The 24,020-nt window shown below is 41.6% G+C and overlaps 1 protein-coding gene across 2 annotated transcripts in view; it reads right to left on the reverse strand.

Moving 5' to 3' along the window:
* The window catches only part of LOC146785927 (uncharacterized), a 671,075-nt gene that overhangs the window by 121,540 nt on the left and 525,515 nt on the right, over positions 1 to 24,020 (reverse strand). Inside the window, exon 7 of one of the 2 annotated variants that reach the window (XM_085635326.1) lies at positions 560 to 708. The exons of the other annotated variant lie outside the window; for it this stretch is intronic. Within the exon in view, the coding sequence (XP_085491452.1) occupies positions 560 to 708 (149 nt within the window). The remainder of the gene's footprint in view (positions 1 to 559; positions 709 to 24,020) is intronic. 2 annotated transcript variants of the gene reach the window in all.

Here is a 24,020-nt window from a genome sequence, read left to right on the forward strand (position 1 = left end):
AAAAATTATATGAAGTAGCGTCTAAAGCAAACCTGGCCTTTAGTGCCATATTTTGGTGCAAAATGCATTCTTGCATCAACTTTGGAAACAAGGGCACATTTGCAGTAAAAATAAAATAAAACAAGTGTTGGAAACAACAGCCACTTGAGTTCTGTTTGTTTGCTTTGTTCCTGTGCTCCCTCAATAGGATTTTTAGCTGAACTGACTTGAAATTGCACAATATGGCATGTAGTATAATCTCAGGAATTTTGCCTAACAGGTGTAACACAAAATACTGGAAATTACCTGAGATTATGCAAGCATAATGAGCATTTTGCCTATGCCTAATTGAAACAAAACAATAAACTGTGCTTAGAATTCAGGCTAACGTTTCAGAGGTGACTATTTTTCAGACCATGGGATGAAAGAATGAGAGTTCTGTACACTTCCCTCCTCATGCCAGTGCCTCATTCAATCCCCACATAATGATGGTTCTTCTTCTGAATCCACATAATAAACCAGACAAAATGTTCATCTGAAGTGGTCGCCCAAAGATTGAGGAAAATGGACAAGTACTCACCTGTGAAGTAACTCCCTCTACTTGTTCTAGTTTCAAGAGGTTTAGTCGTCCATTTCCTTCATTTAACTTTTGAATTATGAATTTCAGGATTGGCTTCAGTTCTTCGCTGTTGCTCGATATGGGGGTTGGACATCCAGGGCACGGTGCCACTTTTGGAAAAAAACACCAAACCATGGGTTAGAATAGCAAAATTTGCCCTCTTTGATCATCAAACGTATGCATGTTCCAATGTCCAACTTAACATATATTCTCCTCACCCATCAATGGAAGCCTTCCGTTGTGAGCCTATCCACGTGTGCTACAAGTTGTTGTACGTCTCATTGTTTATAGTGGCTCTTTGCATTTATTGCGTGATTACATTTTAGGAGTGACGATGCACGAGGACCCCCTGATCATCTGCAGGGCTATCACAAGCCATTCCGGGGCCCAGGTCAAACATGACTAGTGGGGCTCTGTTCCATACCTGCAGCCTTTTTTTCACCAGACCTGGGAGCAGCTGCTTTTCCCTATGTTGTCCCCGAAGGTCGGAGTGGCATTTTGAGCTGCTCCGACTCTGTTTTCAAACATTATTGATCCGGAGCCACTGCGGTGAATGCCGCTCCTCAGACGCGAGTGGCCGCTATTACATAAGCCCGCTTCTTGTGTCCCATGGCTTCCTGGTGAACAATTACCGGCATTTCAAGAATTAAACACCCTCCAACGTTTTTCTCTTCTCTCCCTTCACAGCAATTATTCTCTTTACAGCTTATTTGCTATGCTTATTATAGCATTTTCTACATCTAAATGTTTTCTCCCTTCATAAATGCCATAAAAAAAGCTTTTTTTTCCTCTGCTTTTTCACACAGCATCTTCTATATTGACATTGCCTTGTATATCACATGCTGGGTCTCTGAATATATTTTTTTAGTACTTCCTTCGCTCTGGATATTGGTCACACAAGCTTATAAATATTTTTCCTTCATGTCTGCATGCTTCTACGTGTTGATCATACAGTATATGGGCAGGCTCAGTCCGTAACCAAAGTTGGCACATGGTCCTCTTCGTCACGCAACTATGGCCAGTGATATTTTAGCCTCACTCAAGCCTTCATCCTCTGGCACAAAACCCAAGCGGCTGGAAACTGACACCCCCCCAATCCCATTCTGTCATCACAAAACCCTATTCTTGACACTATCCTTGATGAGGTGAGGGGATTAAAATCTTTCATTTCCGCTACTAAGGAGAAAATCCAACACATTGAGGACAGATGGATTAATATGGAAGCGAAGGTGTTCAACACGGAGCAACATATAAGTGATTTGCATGATGCCACTACCATGATTTCTATCTGGGAGCTAGAGATCCAACGACTCAAGCTGCATACTGAGGATCTTGAAAATCGAAATAGACATAATAACCTCTATATATATGGCTTACCAGAAAATTTGGAGGGCCGGACCTTCTCCTCTTCTTGAAAAAGTTCCTGCCCAAGCTTTTGGACCTTCAACATGATCCTCCATTGAACAATGAATGTGCACACATTCTTGGTCATTTTCAACCTCATTCTACTAGACCTAGAGAAATTATAATGTTATTTTTGGAATTTACAGATCTCATCTGTGTGCTGAAGGCAGCAAAAGTGAAACGTCATCTTATATGGTCTCTCTACCTCTTTCTATACTGTTTCTGCATGGCTGTTATCCCATTTATATCTTAGTATGTTTCCCTCTGCCGCTCTTCTTGCTCTTGGTGCTATTATGCCCCATGCTTATTTCTTCTACTCTTTGTCTTAGATCTGGATCTCTTTCCTTGATCTATCTCTTATTCTTACCACCACTTTTTCTTCCTATTTTCTTAGTTGTTCTTCTTTCTTTTTTTTATACTGTATGATGAATGTTCTTTTCTTTATTACTTGTTGTTGTTTATACTGTGTTGCTTTTTTTTTTTAATAAATGGTTTCTTTCTGTTTTCAGCAGTGTCCATGCAGCGTATCAACTGTATCCCTGTATTTCTCATCCCACTTCCCAATATGTGTAACGCTGTCTCGTGGAATGTTTGTGGTCTGAGACATCCTGTTAAAAGACAAAAGGCACTCTCTCACTTGTCCAAATTGAACTTACACATTTCTCTTTTGCAGGAAATTCATTGTAATAATGTAGAATAATTTAAATTAAAACGACAATGGGTAGGCAAAGTCATTTATTCTCCTGCGATCAATCGTAAAGGTGGCGTTGCTTTTCTTTTTCATAAATCGTTGCATGTACAAATTTTATCAACCCTATGTGATAATAATGGACGTTGGGTAATGGCTAAGTTTATCATCCATAACAGGGAAATATTTTTATTTAATATTTATGGTCTGGTTAAACCAGATCCCAATTTCTGGAATTTGTTTTAATTAACCAACCTTCGGACACATCTGTCCCCAACACTTGGGATGCCTTCAAGGCCTCTTTTTGTGCCTTCACTATAGCATACACAGCAAGAAAAAAAAAAACAACCATGGAAAGCATACAACTTTACTACAACAATTCAAAACACTGGAACAAACTTACTTTTCATCTAAATCCTCCTTGGTACTTTATGAGTTAATTAAAGCCAAGTCTGCTCTTAACAAACTTGCCACTGTTGATGCCTGCAATATCCTTCTTAAAGTTAAATCTAAAAACCATGGAGGTCAAAACAAAGTGGGCAAGTTGTTGGCCAATTTTTGGAAAATCAAATCTGAACGTAAAAATATTGGACCCATTTTAAATGAGCATACTCTGATACAGATATTTCTACCACTTTTCAAGAGTATTCCCAGTTATTGTACTCTGATGACACAAACCCCTCAGAACAGAATATGCATGCCTTTTTTAATGGTCTACCTAAAATCAGATTTATTGGAAGCTGAGATAACTCTCTAAGCAAATAACAGATGCCATCAGATCCTTACAAAATCCAAGGCCCCTGGTCCTGATGGCCTTTCTGTTTAATTTTTCTCCGCTTTTTCCTCCATTTTTACCCCTAAACTTCTTGAACTTTTTAACTCTTTTGTCCCAGAATCTTAGGCCACTGGTTCCTTTCTAGAAGCCCCAATTGTCCTTATTCCCAAACCTGATAAAGATCACTCCCTTTGTAAAAACTACCGTCCTATTTCATTAATTAATTATAATTGCAAAATATTTGCCAAAATCCTTGCTTCGCATCTTGAAACTATTGTCCTGTTACTGGTCAATACCAAACAGCCTTGTTTTATTAAGGGCAGCCTGACTGCTGATAATGCTAGAATGTTTTCTAATGTCATTGCTTTGGGTAAAAGACATTAATCCCCTCCAGCTGCATTGTCTCTCAATGCCGAAAAGGCCTTTGATCGTATTAATTGGCAATTCATGTTTACTACTCTTCAATGGTATTGATTTGGCCCCAATTTCATTTAATTTGTAAAATTATTATACTCTGCTCCTCGTGCTAGTTTTTTTGTTAATAACCATTTTTCCAAATATTTTCAGCTACATAGAGGTACACTGCAAGGATGTCCTCTTTCCTGTTTATTATTTGTTTTGTGTTTAGAACCTTTCCTTGAACGCATCAATGTTCATCCACTTATCTCAGGTTTTATAAATAATTCCACTGAAACTAAATTATCGGCTTATGCTGATGAAAATTTTGGTGTATATGTCTAACTCCCTCTCCTGCCTTCCTCCCTTTTTACATGAAATTCATTTACACTCTAGCATCTCTGGATATAAATTTAATTTTTCCAAAACAGAAGTGTTACCCTTAAACCCCTCATGCTACCAATATATGTTTGCTAACATTAATTTCACTTGGTGTCCTTCCAAAATAACATTTCTTGGAATATGGTTCTCCTCTACTGTTTTAAACACAATTCGTTGTTTGTTTAATGCCTTAATAACCACTCTCCAGATATTACTTCTCGCATGGTCTCCTCTCCACTTATCATGGTGGGGTAGACTGGATACTATTAAGATAAAAAACAAGTTACTTACCTGTACACTTTGGTTCTCCAGTATTGATATCTTTCATAGATTCACATGCCTGAATCTTTCCCATTGTCATGGTGGGAGTCTCGCGGTATTTAAAATATAGCAGTATAAAAGAAAAAATTCATGTAAAACCAATACAAAGGGAACCAAATGTTGTTAACCTATTGTCCTCCTTATAAGGTCCAACTATCAACCAATGAGATGCCAGCCCTGAGACCACAATCCCCTGCAGAGCCACCATACCTCAGATTTCAAACACAAGTGTAGTGTAAGCTTCCCATCATGAGGTTAGAGTGGTTTGCCTTAAAACGGGGAGGTGGGCGGGCGGCATGTGAATCTTTGAAAGATGTCAATACTGGAGAACAACAGTGTGCAGGTAAGTAACTTGTTTTTTCTCCAGCATTGAATCTTTCATAGATTCAAATATTTGAATCGGAATAGTAAGCAGTACATAATTTCCAGAAAAAGCATTTTAAGGGCAAGAACCCTTTTCTCATTTTGAACCTAATAACCACTTTTACAACCTACTAGAGGAAGAAAAATACAGCAGTTTGTCTGTCGCCAAAAGTCAAAACATTAAAGACTCAATATATATATAACTATATACGTATGCAATCTTAACATATATTTATGTATATACAGTCATACAATTCTGAAAAAGTACCTTAATGAAACAGTCGACGGAGCACAGCCTGTCCCACCGCCGAATCTCCTTTACATGCTGTATCCAAACAGTAGTTTATGGATATTCGACTATGTCGCTGCCCTACAGATGTCCGGGAGCGACACTCCTGCGAACAATGCAGCAGAAGTAGCCATCTTCCTTGTCGAATGGGCCGACACCTTCGAATTCAGTGGTCTTCCTGCCTTCTCATGTCAAAAGGCAATTGCTTAAGAGATCCATCGGGAAATACTGTTTCTAGACAAAGCATACCCCTTCCTGGGAGGAGCAAAAGCAATAAGTAATTGATTTGATTTTCAAAATGTCTTTGTCCTATCCATGTAAAATCTCAAGCAACGTCTGACATCTAGCTTGTGAAGGGAACTTTCCGCTAGAGACGTTGGCTCCTGAATGTATGTAGGTAGAACCACATGTTCATTCAGATGCAATGAACTTGGAACCTTCAGAATGAACGTTGGATTAGTTCTCAGCACCACCTTATTCTTCTTGAATTGCATAAAGGGTTCAGAAATTTAAAAAGCTTGTATTTCACTGACTCTCCTGGCCGATGGTAGGGCTAGTAATGGTGCAGTTTTCCAGGACACAAACTTTATGTCAGCCTTATGGTAAGGCTCGAAACGTGCCTTCATCAGCTGTGCAAGAACCGTGTTGAGTTGCCAGGGCTCGCGGGTCTCTTTATTAGTGGGAATATTCTGAAGAGTCCTTTCATAAACTCCTTTATTACTCTGGCCAACCAAAGAGATACCTGTCCCGGTTGTTTCCGGTACCTCAAAATTAAAGCTAGATGCACCTTAAGAGAGGAATGGGCTAAGCCTGTTTTGGCTAAATGCAGAAAATACAGCAGTATTTGATTGGGCGTTGACTGCAACGGGTGTAAAGAGTGATCCAAACACCACTGGCAGAACCTCTACCATTTTGCAGCATACGTTTTTTTGGTGGTATTTGCTCTTGAGTGACTGAGAATATCTCGGCAGTCTTGAGGGATATTCAGGGATTGAAATTGCTTGTCATGAGGTTTCAAGCCTACAAATTCAGAGAACCTATTTGTGGATACACCACTTGTCCCTTGCTCATGGATATCAGATCATGTACAGGCAGAAATCGAATATGAGGGGATACAGACATTCTCAGAAGTTCTGTGAACCAAAACTGTCTCACCCATGCCGGTGCTATGAGGATCAGATGACACGGTTGTGATTTCATCCTGCGTATTGCTTTCGGAATTAGAGGGAACGGCGGAAATGCGTAGCCAAACATTCCCATCCATCGTAGTTGAAAAGCATTCCCCCACGAGCCCTTCTTAGGGAATCGGCTTGCAAACCTTTTGCATTTCTTGTTTTCTCATGTTGCGAATAGATCTAGACCTGGAGTTCCCCATTGATTGAATATTTGTAGAATCCAATGGTGATCCATCTCCCATTCGTAGCAGAAGTTTGAGGATCTGCTTAAGGAGTCTGCCCACGTGTTGTGGATTCCTGGAACATGTTCAATCTGTAGAGTGATATTGGGTTTTAGTAGCCACTGAAACATTTCTTGAGCCTGAGAGGATAAAGTTTGAGACTTTTCTCCTCCCTCCTTGAGCAGGTAAAACATAGTGGTAGTGGTGTTCGTTCTCACTAGAACTGGGGAATCATGGATTCTGGGGCGAAATGCTTGTAGACCTAAAAACACAGCTTTTAGTTCCAGAAAACTGATGTGCATCAGTGCTTCCTGCGTGTTCCAGAGACCCTGAATTTCCAGGTACTGTACATGTGCTCCACATCCCTGCAAAGATGCATCCGTTATCATTATGAAACTGGGAGGTTGAGGCTCGAATAGTAGACCTGTTGAAAGATTCGTTCTTACCCCTCACCATGACAGAGCTTTCCTTATTTGTAGAGTGATAAAAACGAGATCCTCGAATGATCCTTGAGCCTGTATTCATTGCAGGTCGAGTTGTTTCTGAAGTGGCCGCATGTAAAGCCGACAATTTGGAATCAGTGGAATGCAGGATAAGAGCATCCCCAGCATGGCTGTGTACATCCTCACTGAAATAGACTCTTTTCTTTGTATTTGAGACACCAACTTTAGGATTTTTTTAATGCGTTTTTCTGATGGGTATGCTTTTGTCTCTCTTGTGTTCAGCACTGCCCCTAGAAACTGTAGAGTTTGAGACGGTACCAGGGAGGATTTTTCCACATTAACTCCTAGGCCTAGTGTTTTGAATAGCCAACGACAAGCTGTTAAGGAGTTTTGAGCTGAATGGTATGTAGGTCTAGATAAGGATAGACGTGATGTCCTTGCTGCCTCAGAAACGCCACCACAGGCGCCATGCATTTTGTGAACACCCTTGGCACTGACCGGAGACCAATGGGCAATACCTTAAACTGATAGTAGCACCCCGCCACCTCGAACCCTAGATAACGTCAATGTTTGGCGTGAATAGGTACGTGAAAGTACGCATCCAAGAGATCTAATGATGTCATAAAGTCTCCTCTGTTTAACATTGGGAGAATCTCTTGTAGGGATAACATTCTGAAGAGTTGTTTTTTGAAATATTTGTACAAACCCCTTAGATCCATTACCTGCCTCCATTTGGAATTTATTTTCTTTATTAGGAGAAAATGGGAGCAGAATCCTTTTCCTCAATGTTGTTGAGGAATCTCCTCTATTGCCCCCTTTAGAAGGAGATCTGAGATCTCCTTCTTTAGCAAAGTCAGATGATGAGGTTTCTTGGGGATGGGAGGACGTGTCGGAGGTTTTTGAATGAACTCTAGGGTGTGTCCCTGATGAATGAACCCATTTGTCCGATGTTATTGCTACCCATTGTTGGTAATATTGAGAGAGGTAGTGGTTGTGATGAGGTTTGCATTGTAGGGAGGAGGGTGGTGCTCTGAAAGTGTCACTGACGTCTACCACTGTCTTGCGACTTTCCTCCTGCCGCAGGTCTTCTTCTCGCCATCTGTTGTTGGTATGGCACATTATGTGATCGGTATTGCTGCTGATTTGCATACTGGCGATAACCCTGTTGTTAGTAGGGTTGGTATCTATAGGACTGAAAAGACGGCTTTTGTTGGTATTGGCCTCTTCCTCCTCTACCTCGAAAGGACTGATATCGCTGCTGTTGTAGTGACCCAAGTATCAGCCTTAATCCCTTGAAGAGCATCATCTATATGCTTTCCAAAGAGATTTTCGCCATCAAAGGGCATGTCGACAATCTTAGCTTGAATCTCCGGTCGAAAAGAAGTAGCTTTAAGCCATCCTTGCCTGCGTAAAGCGATTGCTCCTGCCATCTGTCTGAAAGCCACTGATGAGATGTCCATGGCTATATCAATGATCTCTGAGGCTACCCTAGCCCCTTCTTGCAGTATCTGTGTTGCCTCTTCTTTCTTAACGACTAGAAGATGATCTAACAAAGGTGCAAAAGCGGACCACATTTGCCGTCGCACTGCCCTAATATGGCTGACGAATTTGATGCCTTGATGGATGTAGTCGCCATTACTGCGAAACTCTTTCCTTTACTATCCAGTCTTCTACCATCCTTATTAGGAGGAGCAGAACAAGCTGTAGGATTCCTAGAGCATCTCTGCGCTGGTTGCATGACCACCGATTCGGGTCTTGGATGGCCGATTGGACATGCTGGAGACGATTACGGGGCTTTATATTTTTTCTCCATTCTCGAAATTACTGCAGGTACTGAAGCCGGACTCTTCATAATTTTTATACTTTCTTCCTATATGTGGTTCACCATTGAAATGCCCGAACTTATTTCCTAGAGGAATCCTTAAAATCATATGAAAAACAATCCGTCTGTTTCACGGGAAGAGGTAAGTCAAACCTCTTTGAGGCCCGCTCCAGCAGTTCGTGAAACCCTCCAATGTCTTCCGGCAGAGAATTTGGTGAGGGGGAAGGAGAGGATGGTGCAACGTAGTTGTCCCATTCATCACCCACAGGTACCACATCCTGAATCGGCTCTCCCTCTTCTGGCTGGTCCTCTACATCACTCTCTATATAGTTATCTCTGATGGCTATAACTCTTGGAGGTAGTGCCTTCTGTGTAACCAGTGGCAGCTGTGTAGTTTCGGAAGAAGGTGCACCCTGCTGCTTACTCGGGGTGGTAGGCGGTGGAGCATTAGCTTCCGGGAAGCGTTTGTAATAGTCGCTAACCATGTGTCTCAGGTCCGTGATCAGCGAGATTGGCACTGAAATGGTATCTTCCCATGGTAGCGGAGGATTATCTTCGTCTTCTTCAAAATCATAACTCTCCTGAAAAGATTTGTATCTATGTGATTTTGGAGGTGGGTGATCTTCAAAGGAGAAATCCGCCTCCCAATACTACGACTTGTCCTGATATTCGTCTTCATTATCTGTATCCTGGCAATTTATGTTGAGCTGGGGTGGACTATAAGCAGGCCCAAACAGACCCTCCTCCTCTGAGTCCTGCATTTCCATTAAATGAGTAGGAGGAAGCGGTCAGATTTTACTCCAAGATGTCAACTCTGATGACCTCCTTCCAGATTCCAGCGTCATGGAGATCCTTTCTGTCTCCATCGACGAGGTCGTCGACAGTGGCTTCCTTTTAGTAGTAATCCCTGTCGACAAGTGTTTTATCATTGGCAATTTGAAAACCATCGTCAACGAGGTCGTCGGAATTGTGACCCCCGTCCTCGTCTACGCTGTCATCAGAGTTGCCGTTGTTAATATCGTCAGTGAGGGACTGACTGTCGACAATTTCGCTGCCCTCGTCGACGGGGTCTTTTTTCCCACAGGTGTTTTAAGAGGAGTATGTGGCACTGAGAATGATAACGCCGACTTCCTGTGGGACATGGTCACAGAGGGCCAAGAGGCTGGCAAAATGTCCTTGGTCTTACAGACTTTAAACTTCTTGGAATCGGATTAATTAGAAGCAGACTCCAGCTTTCTTTTGCGCTCTGGAGTAGAATGAGCCTCTTCAACATCTGATCCAGACTCTGATCTGGATTTCTTGTTCTGTAGCCACAGAGGTAAACATGCCTCTCTATCTTTTAATGTCTTCGCAGAGAAAGTCCTGCAATGTTTACAAGCCCTGGGAACATGGTTGGGATGTAAGAAGTATAAACAGTCTTTGTGGGGGTCCTCAGAAAACAGTCTAACCTTCCCACAATATCTGCAGGGTCTAAATAATATCTTTTTAGAGCCCTAAGACATCCTCACAATATGAAGAAAAACAATACCTCTTCTCTGTAGAGAGTTCTGAAGTGGAAACAGTAGGGTCAAAACTTCACCAACTCAGAAAACTGAGCAGAGCTCAGAGAGACTCCTTCTCACACGACGTGCGGTAGAAATCTGAGGTATGGTGTCTCTGCAGGGGATTGTGGTCTCAGGGCTGGTGTATCATTGGTTGATAGTTGGACCTTATAAGGAGGACAATAGGTTAACAAAATGTGGTTCCCTTTGCATTGGTTTTACATGATTTTTTTCTTTTATACTGCTATATTTTAAATACCGTGAGATTCCCACCATGACGACGGGGAAGATTCAAGCATGTGACTCTATGAAAGATTCAATGCTGGAAAATGATTGTTCCTCATGTCCTTTATACATTGTCTATGTTACCTTTTAGGATTGCCATGTCTTATTTCTCTGTAATTAATTCAATCTGCAAACACTTTCTATGGAATAATAAACATCCCCGTTTTGCTTTAGCTAAACTCAAACATCCCAAGAATGAGGGTGGAGTTTGTTTTCCTGATTTTAAATTATATCATTCTGCATTAGACAATGTTTTGCCTTAGCTCATGAATTTGGTGATACTCCCATGCCACAATGGATTATATTTGAACTCTCTTTATTAGAAGATTTCTCATTTGAAAACATAATTTATATGTTTAACTGCACTTTTATATCAAATAACCCTATACTGAAATACTCCCAACAATTGTTACATACCTTATTCTCTATAGGTTTTGACCCTCATCAATGTTTCTTGTCCTCCTCTAGTTGGTATAACAAATTTAGAAGTAAATCATTCTACTATAAACACTGGAAGGAGAAGGGTGTTGTGTTTATTTATTATTTGTTTATTAATATCGTCTTCTTTGCAGTCTTACTTACAACTAATAATTTTCCCCAAACTCTCCCCCACTTATTCCCACTACAATGCCATACAACATCTCTCATGACTTTATACTCAAGGCTGCATTTCTCTATAAGATGTTATTGGCTTGGATGTCTGGAGTGCGTTCAAGACCCTGGCGGCAGCCCTTAAACTTGAAACAGGGAGGCTCGTGGAGGAGCTGCAGACTCGGCGGCATCGGCGGAATCGGCGGCTGCATCAGCGTTCCTGCGGTAAAGCCTCGAACGCTGCGGACGATGCGGACGACGCGGACCAAGCTAGCAGCGGAAGCAGATTGAACCGCGGAGCTCAGAGAGCACGATCCGGCAGTCAGCGTCACAGAGCTCCGAGAAGGAGATCAGGAATCGAAGCCGGGGCAACCACAGAGGGTGAGATACGTCGGTCAGACTCCTGGTCAGACTCCTGGAGTTATCTGTGGATGAAGATGGCCCCTAAGCATGCAAAGACAGGAAAGGGAAAAGCAACAGAGACAGAGCAACAAGCGGCAGAGATATCGGTTGTGGCAGTAAAGTCCTCATTGCCAGCTCGATTGAGACCCGATTCGAAAACTACGGGGAAAGTCAATAATCCTGCTTCCACTCCAGGTGAGAGAGGGGGGGACAATAGCAATCTGAATATTGAGGAGGCCCCCGGTCCGAGCTGTACCAGAGCAGGGAAGAGACTGGCACAGGTGAACACTGGGGGTGTAAAAACCATTATGGGTTTCTTTTCCCCCGCAACCGTAACTAACACCAAAGAAAAGATAAAGATGATTGGAGATGCAAGGAGCAAAGAGCCTGGGGAGAATAGCGATAAACATTCTGAATGTGCATTACCCCATACCGCTCAGCTAGCTATTGAAACACAATGGGGGGAAATAATGGACACGAGGGAGAAGCTGGGTCAAACAAACGACACAGGGCTACTAACTACATCCAGTGAGTCGCCAGATAGAGGCATAGGTCAACTGATGATCTCACAAGACGGCCAGGTTTCGGATGGTGATACTGGTGAGAGCATAATGACAGGAGCACCTAGCTCAACCCTAAAATTAACAAATATACTGGTACAAGAAGCTATAGCTAGTAGCAGCCCCAGTGGCCCAGAGGACACACAGGATATTGTGGACAACTTCTTCTCGGTGACGGACGGTTCATTAGGAACCCCCTCGGATCTCGAAAGGGATACAGATGAGGACACAAATATCAGCGAGGCCTCCGGCTCCTGTTCACGTCAGGAGGGAGAATCTCAAGGGGAAGGGAACAGCTACCAGAAGGAAAAGGTTATCAAAAAGACAAAGAGACACACATTCAAAAGAGAAGGCTATCCCTGGACAGAGGCGAGCAAGCAATGGGGATAATGCATTAAAATGGGATTACTCGACTACCCGTGTAGTCTATCCTGAGCTGCCACCGCAAGGAGGAGTAACTTTAGAAACTCCCACATTACAGCTGATATTACAATCTATAAAACAAGTCCAAGAAGACATTAAGACCGAAGGGAAAAAAAGCAGAGGGGTGACTAAAAATCTACAGGGTGCTATAAAAAAGTAGCAAAAATATGTACAGATACAAATGCAAGAGTTGCACAACTTGAGGAGCGTATCAGCTTAGTAGAGGATAACCAAGTAAAAAATTCAGATAAAATCAACGGGTTCGAGAAACAGCATACAGACGCTCAATGGAAGCTAGAAGATTTAGAAAATCGACAGCGGCGAAACAACCTAAGAATTATAGGCATTGAAGAAGGAATTGAAGGAGATAATATCAAGGCTTATGTGTTAAAGCTAATGAAGGGAGCATTCCCAGAACTAAACCACTGGAATTGGGAGAATGAATTACAAAGGGTACACCGTTTCCCGATAGTCAACAGAAAGAAGGGCCCATCGGGAGCTCAAGATGGCACTCATAGACCAAGAGCGATCTTGATATATTTTGGCAACTTTCTACTAAGGGAAGAGGTCTATTCTAAAGCCCGACCTAATGCGAAGCGTGTGTTCGAAGCACAGTCCTTTTTCACCACGCCTGATTATTGCCATAACACAGTGGAAAGGCGCTGGAGGCTGAGGGAGTTGATTACACCCTGTCAGCAGATGGGGCTGCAAGCTTACCTCATGAACCCTGCAAAATTAAAAATAGTGTACAACAACAGCTCCAGAACCTTCACTTCTGAAATACAAGCAAAGTCTTACATTGACTCTTTAAAAAAAAACCCTGGATCTGCAACCACTCCTTCCCAGTGAAGTGACTTAAAACATAAAAGTAGCTCTATCTTCTGATCTTTTTTCACGATATTGGGCCTGGGCAAATGGGAATGATAATATAACCAGAGTGGTATGTTAAAGGCAATTCGGTGTGGCATCTGGTCTTGAAGCTCTAGGCTAAATATAAAAGACTAAGTTATTTTTTGGCATCAGCCCTATGAATGTATATGTGTAAAAGTAAAAATTTAAAAAGATTTAAAGTGATTAATGGAGGGTTCAACAAAAAAAAAAAAAAAAAAGCATCCACTATGTAATCTATTTTTTTTCTATAGCATATTATATCTAGGAGTAGGCATAAATGGGGCTGACACAAGGGGTAGGAGTAGGGGTGAGAAGCATTGGAGAGAGTGGTAAGGAGATAGTGTACAGGGGGGGGGGGAAATGGGATAGGGAGGCTGAGAGCCAGACTTCATCATAGGGACAACAAGTACACTTGCTTCAATAGGGGGGGGGGGTCTTTGAGGGAGGGGGTTAGAGGGACTAGGGAGGACAGAGGGGGATTGAGGAGGGGGGGAAAAAAGAATCATCATCAACTTTCAAGTTTACACAATACTGCATTTCCAAGAGGGGGAGAAATAGGAGAATAAATCAAAAATTATGCGGATAGTTACCATAAATATATGTGGGTTAAATAATGCAAAAAAACGCAGAGATTTGAAAGAGTATTTAAAATATGTACACACAGATATTTTATGCCTGCAAGAAACACACATAGAGTGGTCCCAGAAGCATCTATTGGGACAATTGGGATTTCAATTATTAACATGTACAAAACAAGGAGTCTGAACTCGGGGTGTGGCTATATTAATTCGGGCAAATACGATCACATCAACTAGGCAGCAGGCAGATAAATATGGACGTGGGTTCTAGCTGAGTGTCAAACACAGGGGCATAACTTTACGCTATGCTCCGTATACGCATCAACAGAAGATGATCCAGAGATGATAAATAATATTAATGCCCAATTAACCAGCTGGCCCTTGCCAATCATTCTGTGCGGGGATCTGAATCTAAATGGGCTAGGCGGCCTGTGGCCAAACGAACCTGATAAATTCACTGGAAGGAAAAAAAAAAGCCACAGAGCTCTGATTCAATTAATGCGAGACAACGGATTGATCGACAGGTGGGAGCAGGATAATCCTCCGGGGGGTGGCAGCACCTATTATTCAATACCACATAAGAGGGCGGCACGACTGGATTATTTTCTAATATCACCCTCGCTAATTACTATCACTACAATATCTAGACTGCCGAGGGTGATGTCAGATCATAATCCTTTAATTCTAGACATAGCATGGCCTAATGTCCAAAAGGAAAGAAGAAGCTGGACTTTCGAGAGAGCATTGCTATTAGATAATAATTATATTAAACATATGGAAGATTGGCTCAGGGAGTTTCTAGAGATAAACAGAGGCTCCGCTTCATTAGCGGTGGTATGGGACACTATGAAAGCGGGCATCAGGGGAGAGACCACTAGCTACTCTGTCAGACGGAACAAAGTGAATAGGGAAGAGATCCATGGAAAGATCAGAGCCGTTGCCGCCCTAGAAGAAGAACTAACAAAGGCAATTAGCGAAAAAAAATCAGATCTGTCAGAGATAGAACAGAGATTATCGATAGCTAAATCTGCAGTTGGGGAAATATTTGCAACAAGAGCCACTGGGAAATATCTGGCCTGGAGACAAGTTCAATATGAGTTTAGCGAGCAAATTGGGAAACTCTTAGCAATCAGAACTCGTCAAGCAATCACCAAAGGAGATATAAAAAAATTGATATCTAGTACAGGTGCTATCGCTACAACGCCTAAAGAGATTTGCACAGTCATGCACGATTTTTATCAAGCGATATACTCCAATGATCGCAAACCTGACGACGCAGAGATAGTGCGTTACTTAGATTCAGCCCTAGTCGAGGGACTATCAATAGAGGATAAAAATGATCTAGAATTAGGGTTTACTGTAGAAGAAATACAGACAGCGGTCAAAGAACTCCCTGCCGGAAAAGCAGTCGGACCAGATTCAATTCCAATGGAGTTTTATAAAAAATTTCTTCATATTTTACAGTCAGATATCCTCAAGCTAATGGCCGCTGTACAAGGGGGGGCAACACCACCTAGTACTTGGGGGGAGGCAACTATGGTAGTTTTTCTTAAGAAGAATAAACCCTCTGAAGACCCTGGGTCGTATAGGCCAATCAGCCTCTTGAATAGTGACTCTAAAATATACTCTAAGATCTTAGCTAATAGGCTGAGTATGATTGTCGGCAAGATTGTCTCCCCTCGACAACACGGATTTATACCCGGAAGAGGAACGGCAGATCATATAATGAGAGTCTGCACTCTGTTTGATGGTACGGCAGTCTCACGGGACCCTATGGCCTTGATACTACTAGATGCTGAGAAAGCGTTTGATAGGGTCTCGTGGGATTTCCTCTGGACAGTACTTCATAAAGCAAAATTGGGAAATGGCTGTATTGAGGCATTGAAAGTTCTATATAAAAAAAACACTATCAGGCTGAGGGTAATGGGGGTAGAGAGCGATTTAATAAAGATCAAACGAGGGACGAGACAAGGCTGCCCCTGCTCTCCACTACTTTTTGCCTTATATATCGATCCATTTATAAGAAGAATAGAGCTAAATGGAAGTATTCCTCCGATAATCTTAAATGGATATGTCACTAAAATATTGGGGTATGCGGATGATCTTGCTATCACTACATCTGATCCTACAACAGCATTAGGAGAAATAGAGAGGGAAGCAAGGTCTTTCGGGTCCTTATCGGGGTATAAATTAAACGCAGGGAAGACCCAGATAGTGGTAAACGAATATGCTGTGTCAACCGACAGTAGAGTAACAAAGGGTGCAACCTACCTTGGAATTACCATAACAGCAGAAATAACTAAGATAGTGGAAGAAAATCTAGGCCCCGTGATAAAGAAAGCTAAGGAAAGTTTAGACAAAATAAATAATTTACATTTAACAACGATAGGCCGATCCAACGTAATAAAAATGAATTTTCTGCCTAAAGTATTGTATCTATTTCGCACTATCCCTTTAAGATTTGGCAATGCATGGTTTAAAGAACTCGATGGGATTGCTAATCGATTTATATGGGCAAAAGGCAAAACACGCAGGGCTATCGCATTTCTCTCCCTATCAAGAGAAAGGGGAGGGTTAGCAACCCCGGACTTCAAGGCTTATTATCTTGCTGCAGCTCTGCAGTACATAAAGGGATTATTGGGAGGGAGTATAAAAGACAGGTGGAGAGATAATGGTGATATCCCAGATATCTACGAACTGATACTGGAGGGATCTAAAGGATCGTTATTGTGCTATGACCCAAACTATTATAAAAAAACCAGGTTTAAGACTTTGGGGGGAGCTTGGTCAGTATGGTCGATGGTCCGGAAAAAGATAGCTATGGGAAGAATGAATTTTTATACCCCTCTTTATAAGAATCCGGCTATGCCAGGAGTGTTCCACGACCCAGTAATGAAACGCTGGGATAATCTAGGGGTCAAAGTAATCGGAGATCTCATTGATAGTACGGGTATTATGGTTTTTGAAAAAATACAACGAGAACATAAAATAGAGAGTAAAGACTTCTTTAAATACTTGCAGATCAGATCAGTATTATGAAAAAAACAAGCAGGCAATATACATTTTAAGAAAGAAGAAATAATGGAGCTGATCAGAAGCGAAGGGAGCTGCACAATAACTCAGTTATATAAAGTAATCTGTCTGCATAAAAAGGATGATCAAGTAAATACTTATGAGAAATGGAGAAGAAAGTTAAATTTAGAAAAGACCGAACCTGAAAAGTCGTTAAAACTTGCTAACACAATTCTAAGAGTCGCAAACTTGCAAACTCAATATTACAAGACTTTTTTTGAACTATATCATACCCCTTATAGAATAGCTTGCTGGGGCGGAACAAGTGGTATAACCTGTCCTAGATGTCAGAGTACGCAGGCAGACACTATCCATATGTTTGCTGCGTGCCCTAAGCTAGATCTGTATAAACAACTGATAGAACAATTTATGGATAGGGCACTTGGGATCTCTATCAGATTAACAGATGAAGTTATGGTATTAGGGGTGGTTAAAGACGGCACTGACGTAGCATGTTATGAATTTTTATTTTTGGCTATGACTGTAAGTCGACTGTGTATAGCATCTCTATGGAAAGATCCAAATCCACCTACGTTTCATCAGTGGTTATCGCGCATCCTGGCTATATATACTTTAGGAAAAGCACTCTATGACAAAAGGGGAAGGAAGTTAAAAAAATTGGGAAATCAAATCTGGGCACCAATAGCTGAATGGCAATCAAGGATGGAATGATAAACGATATTAGATGGATTGTAAGATTGGTATACTGATCTCATCATTAAGACTGGGTTGAATTCTTATTTGTCTCTTTGTATGTGCCACGCTCGGTATCTCTTACTCTCATCTGCGTATCTGTTTCTACTCTCCTTCATTTACCTTTTTTTGTGCTATATGATCAATTTAAGTCTCGAAATATGTATGATTACAGTTGTAAAGATTGATGATGATTCAATAATAAAAAAAAATTAAAAAAAAAAAAAAGATGTTATTGTCACCTATCACTGAAAGATCCAAAACATCTAACGAGCTTCTCTGGGAAGCAGATTTATCCATTTCACTCCATGCCCCTACTTGGGATACATTTTGGATTACACTATTTAAAACATCCAAAGCAGCTCATATTACACAATCTTTATTTTTCATTTATAGCAGAGCTCTTTTTACTCTTGAATGTATAACCAAGTTCTCTCCCACCTCCTCTCATTTATGCTGGTCTTATTTTTCCTTTACATGGACTTTAATTCACCAATTATGTGATTGTTCCAATGTGTTGAAAATTTGGGAATCTACCGTGGCAAAATGTATGGAAATATTTCAATGTAATATTCCATTATCAACGCAAAATGTTTTCCTTGGTACTGCTTCACCAGATTTTGTCAATATTTCCCCTAAACCTAGTTACTTGATCTTTTCATTGCTATTGCATTTAAAGTGATCCTGTCTTGTTGAAAATACACCTCTAAATTATCAACATTAACATGGTGGAATTTTATATATGATGAACACAGAGTTGCCAATGTTTCTTCTCTCTCATTATCCCAGAAACTTAAATCGGATCTACTGTGGCTACTTTTCACTTCATATCTCTCTATGCATACACCTATATCTTAGCTACTATATTATTATTATTATTATTTTTATTTATATATATATTTTTTTTTTCTCTCTTCTCTCTCCCTTTTCTCTTCTTCTTTCCTCCCTCTTTCATACTTCATAGTTGTAGAATATAATATGATATATATTTATCAACTGGTATTGCTTTTTTTTTTATTCTCTAAAGTACTTGACTATGCTCTATTTCTCTTTACTGGTTGGTATTTAATATCGATATTGTATCAATGTTATTGTTAATGTTCTTTTCTCTAAAACTCAATAACAATTATTAAACAAAAAAAAAGAATAGTTAATATCTCACCTCGGTGTATAGTGGTCAATGCAATATTAGTGAATGTCGAATCTGTCGCTATTGATATAGTGGCTTACAAATCGGAGAGGGCTCTACTTTTTAGACAACACCCTCATAATTAAATAATATACGAGTCATTTACTATAAGCTGCAGCTGGGGTTCCGAGGTAACTTTGACAGGTTGGTACGGCTAATTTAGTTTGCTTATCAGGTAATTCTGATAATTACTTGATGCAGCCCTTTCAGCCTATCAACCCATAAAAGGTATTTGAGAATGTTGCTTGATGATGTCAGTCTGGAATTTGAGACTTTATTCACTGGATGGCAGTGCTCATTTATGAACCCAACATGACAGATGTACACGTCATTTTAGTTTGTCCCATTTCCAACTTCACAGAATCCTGTCATATACATCTGACAGTCAACACACGATTTCTTAAACACAAAGACAAGTCTCTCTTCTGTTTTCTGCTGTGTTTTGTTCATTTTGTAAGTTTGCTTGATTTTAATTATATTACATGTAATTACAAATAAGTAAGGTCCTCCGGTCACAACATTTTCAACTTACAGACTCACACTTTTTGCGCCGTCAGAACACTTCATGTGCACAGTTCCACACAGCGCAACATCTTTCCAACCCACCTAAGTTTTGAAGTAGTCTTTCTGATTTTCCGAAGAGAACTAAAGACTTTTTGCTTATGCTCAACCTATTATTGGATCTTTAACTTGTTCATCCACTCATCATGAATTTCCTCTGACAGTAGGTCCTGGAATCAGCAATCTGTGAGCATTATCCTACTGGTAACTGATTTCACACCCTTAACCTTGGCATTAAAAGACAGCTAAGAAATTATACATGTCAAACCTTAGTCTATAAGCAGGGATGTTCAAAATAGGTCCAGGAGAATTGGCCCTAATGCCACAATTACAGAATAATGACTGACCATGGAAGGGAAATCCATTTAGAATAACAAATTGTATAATTATCTTGCATGGATAGCCTAAAAATTTGACATAGATCATGTCTTTGTGGAACTATGCTGGGGACCCCTGTATTAGAATATCGGTGCTGATGTCACTGTTACTGGAGCACTAGTGAATTTAACCTTATGGCTGTCCTATTGACATATATACACAGTGGCGTAGCAAAGGGGTGGGTGGGGGGAGGTTTGCCCTGGGCGGCACGAGTTTTGGCGGCGGTTCTTACCTGGTCGTCCCAGGGTGGAAAAGCAGGGATCGCCAGCACCCCTCGCTCTTACCTGCAGCTGTCGCAGGGTGGCAAACGCAGGGACCGCCACGGTCAGCCAAAGGTCTAGCTACACCATTGTAGATATATATATTATGTTATGTTATGTTATGTTAAGGCGATTTTTAAAGCGCGCGGTTACCCGATAGGTGTCCTGGCGCTAACTACTTCTCCAAGGGCAAGACCAAGGGAGGGAGGGTTAATTTATAAACAGCCACGTCTTCAGGTCCTTTCTGAAACGAAGCAGATTATTGGCATTTCTTAAATGAAAAGGCAATTTATTCCAGGATTTTACCGCGCCGAAAATGAAACTACGTCCGCCCCAATGGGCCTTTTTAGTAGTCGGGACTGTGATCAATTTTGCTTCTAATGAACAGAGCAGAAGTGGTGGGGTGTACCATTGAAATTGTCTTTTAAGATGGTCAAGCCCCTCTCAATGCAGAGCTTTAAACACCAGGCATAGTGATTTAAACTGAACCCGGTTCCCAACCGGGACCCAGTGCAGTTTTTTGATCACATTGGAGATAGGGGCAAATTTGGGAGTACCCGTAAGAAGTCTAGCCGCAGCATTTTGGAGCATCTGAAGCTTATACAAGAGTTTTTGCTGTATGTTTAAATATAGACTATTGCAGTAGTCCAGCCTTGATAAAACTAAGGCCGAGACCACTGTTCTACGACTATCTGGCGGCAGCAGGTTCAGGATTTTTTTCAATGTTCTTAAGATGTAACCTGTTTTGGAAACAACCGCCTTGACCTGGGGACCCATAGAAAGTTTCACATCTAACAGGATACCCAAGTTTTTAACTTTCTCAACTGGGGTAGGGAGAGACCCCAGAGAAGCCGGCCACCAAGAGGGAGTCCAGAAGTTAGGGTTGTTTCCAAACAACATCACCTCGGTTTTATCCGAGTTCAACCTTAGGCAATCGCTTGCCATCCAATGTCCTACTTCTACCATACATGACTGGAAACGCGTGTCCACTCCTGTTTCCTTGCCAGGTAGCAGTGATACCACAATTTGTGTATCATCTGCGTACGCAGTGATCCCAAACCCGTAGCTACTAATAACTGGAGCTAGGGTAGCTACATAAACATTGAAAAGGGTCGGACTTAAAGACGACCCCTGCGGAATGCCACATGGTAAAGAGAAAGATTTTGAGTGAAATTTACCAAGTGCAACTATCTGGCTTCTGTCCGAGAGGAAGGAGTTAATCAACTCCCAGGCTTTGCCCTGAACCCCGCATTTCCTTAAACGGTCCATCAGAAGCCCATGATGGACCGTATCAAATGCGGCTGAAAGATCTAACAGGATCAGGGCTGCCCTACCTCCCTGGTCCACTGCTGCTCTAATATCCTCTGTGGCTTTAATCAAAGCAGACTCAGTACTGTGTCCTTCCCTAAAACCATATTGGGATGGATCAAGCTTATGAGTTTTCTTAAGGAAGGCACTAAGTTGTCTATTCTTTGCTTTTTCTACCAACTTGGCAGGCAGAGGCAGGCGGGAAATAGGCCGAAAGTTATTCGGATCCTGAGGGTCAAGACTGGGCTTTTATAAAAGAGGTAGTATGGAGGCCGTCTTCCATTGTTTAGGAAACTGCCCACCCTCAAACATACCGTTAAAAATGGGGGTTAGATATAGAGCAATAGGGACTGGGACCATTTTGATGATTTTCAAAGGGCATGGGTCTAAAGGTGATCCAGATTCAGCACCTGTTAAAAGCTCCAACGTGTCTTGCACCGTGAGTGAATTACCCAGCGAAGGTCGCCACTGGGTGGTTTTAGTTAGGTCAGCATTTCCATTAGAAAATGCATTTTTTGTGTTGCTAATAACTTTGATGAATTACCACAACATTTTTTAAAAAGTGCTCTTTTTTGCCTAGTTTGTGCATTAAAAGTTTTGGGGTGATCCATCAAGTGATGGCCAAGAACAAAGTTGGGGGGACTTCCAAGTCCTATGCATTATCCATGGATTTCTTTAAGTAGGACTACCACAATACTTGCTAAACAGAATTACACCAAATTTGTCAGGGAGCTGGATCTTGGTCTGCAGATTGTGTGTGTTTTTTGTAATTTGATGTAAATCCCTTCAGTAGTTTTGAGAAAATTAGGTTAAAAAATATTTGTATGCCTGGACAGTTGGGTCCGCAAGAGGCTCGAGAGACTCTCATGGGAGCGCCAATTTAAAAATATAGCGTTCTCATTGGCCCAAGGAGCTTTATTTCCCTTGAGCCAATTCGCTCCAGTGTAATCAGACTCCTGTGGGAACAAGCTCTCTGATTGGCTGCCAGCAACATCAGACTAATGTTGCTGGAAGCCATTAAAGGACTCAGGGACACAGTCTTCTGCCCTGAAGTTAAAAAAAAAGTAATATAAGGGGGCAGGGTGCTCCTACCCTGCCCATCTAAGCCCTATGGAGGAACCCGAGAGACTATCCCTGTGGCCAAAATACAAAAATACATTTTTGCCACAATACCACAGGACTCCTGCAAGATCAAAATAAAATGACGTCATGGGCCATATTCTTCAATTATAGCCCTAGGGGGGCCACCTCCCGGCCGCATTATTTATTTACAGGGAGGGGATGCATGGTCTCTTTTCCTGAGCTCCTAAAGGTCCTGAGGAGCCCACCCTTGAGGCACCATTACACAAGGGGAGGGGGTGCATGGCCCACTCACCCCAGATTGTTTTCAGCCCCAGGGATCCCATTCCTTGGGGCCCAAAGTACTTTTTTATTGGGGAGGTACACAGCCCCTCTCCCAAGGCCACTTTCATCCCAGGGGAACTCTCCCCCCAGGACCCAATCTAATGAATTAGAGCAGTGATACTCAAAGTACGGCCCGGGGGCCGCATGCAGCCCTCCTGACCTTTACATATTACCCCCTGGGGCATAGCAGCACTGGGCTACTGTTTCATTGACTCAGCACTAACATTAAAAAAAATAACAAACAGCAAGCACTAATTTAAAGGTTAGTTGCAGTTAAAGAAAGGTAGTAACTAGACCCTTAACTTTAGGAAAGCCTTCATTTTTAAAGACAGAAAACGTGTGAAAATATGATTGTCTTTTCGAAATTCAAAAAGTGTATTTCATTAACCTGTAGAACCATTTCAGCTCAGTACATCAGATTATAGCAGTGAATTCAAAAGTATTTTTTTTTTAAAGTGATGGTTTTCAAACAGGAATTTAGAAGCGTTCATGTTTCCCACCCCATATCCCCAATCCTGATAACAATGCCATTAGTGATTTCATCCAAACACAGGAGAAGGTTTTGTATAGCACACATCCTGAAGTCATGTATTTTGAGGTCTTCTTATATGTGATAATGAAGAAAAAGGAGGGAAATTGAAATAAAATAATTGCCCTGGATCACACAATTTGGTCAAGTGGGGAAGCTGGGATTCATCCCAGGTTTTCCGGTTTCACATTCTGCAATTGAGTTCAACCACTAGATGTACATGCTTCGCTTCCCCTACACTCACATTATTCCCTCACTTCGCTGGCATTAGTGCAGCCCTAGGTAACACCAATGACCAAACTGTTCGGCCCCCGGGAAAATGTTTGTGAGTACCCATGAATTAGAAGATGAGGGCTGCAGGGCCCGCCTCCCCTGGCCATTACAGACCTCAAGGGAGACCACCCCAGGAGTGAAATGTGTCAGAAAGGGGAGGGGGCCATGTGGCCCAACTCCCTGAGCCTTCAAAGACCTCAGGGACC

The sequence above is a fragment of the Triturus cristatus genome, chromosome 11 (genome assembly GCF_964204655.1).
Source record: "Triturus cristatus chromosome 11, aTriCri1.1, whole genome shotgun sequence".
NCBI classification, from domain to species: domain Eukaryota; kingdom Metazoa; phylum Chordata; class Amphibia; order Caudata; family Salamandridae; genus Triturus; species Triturus cristatus.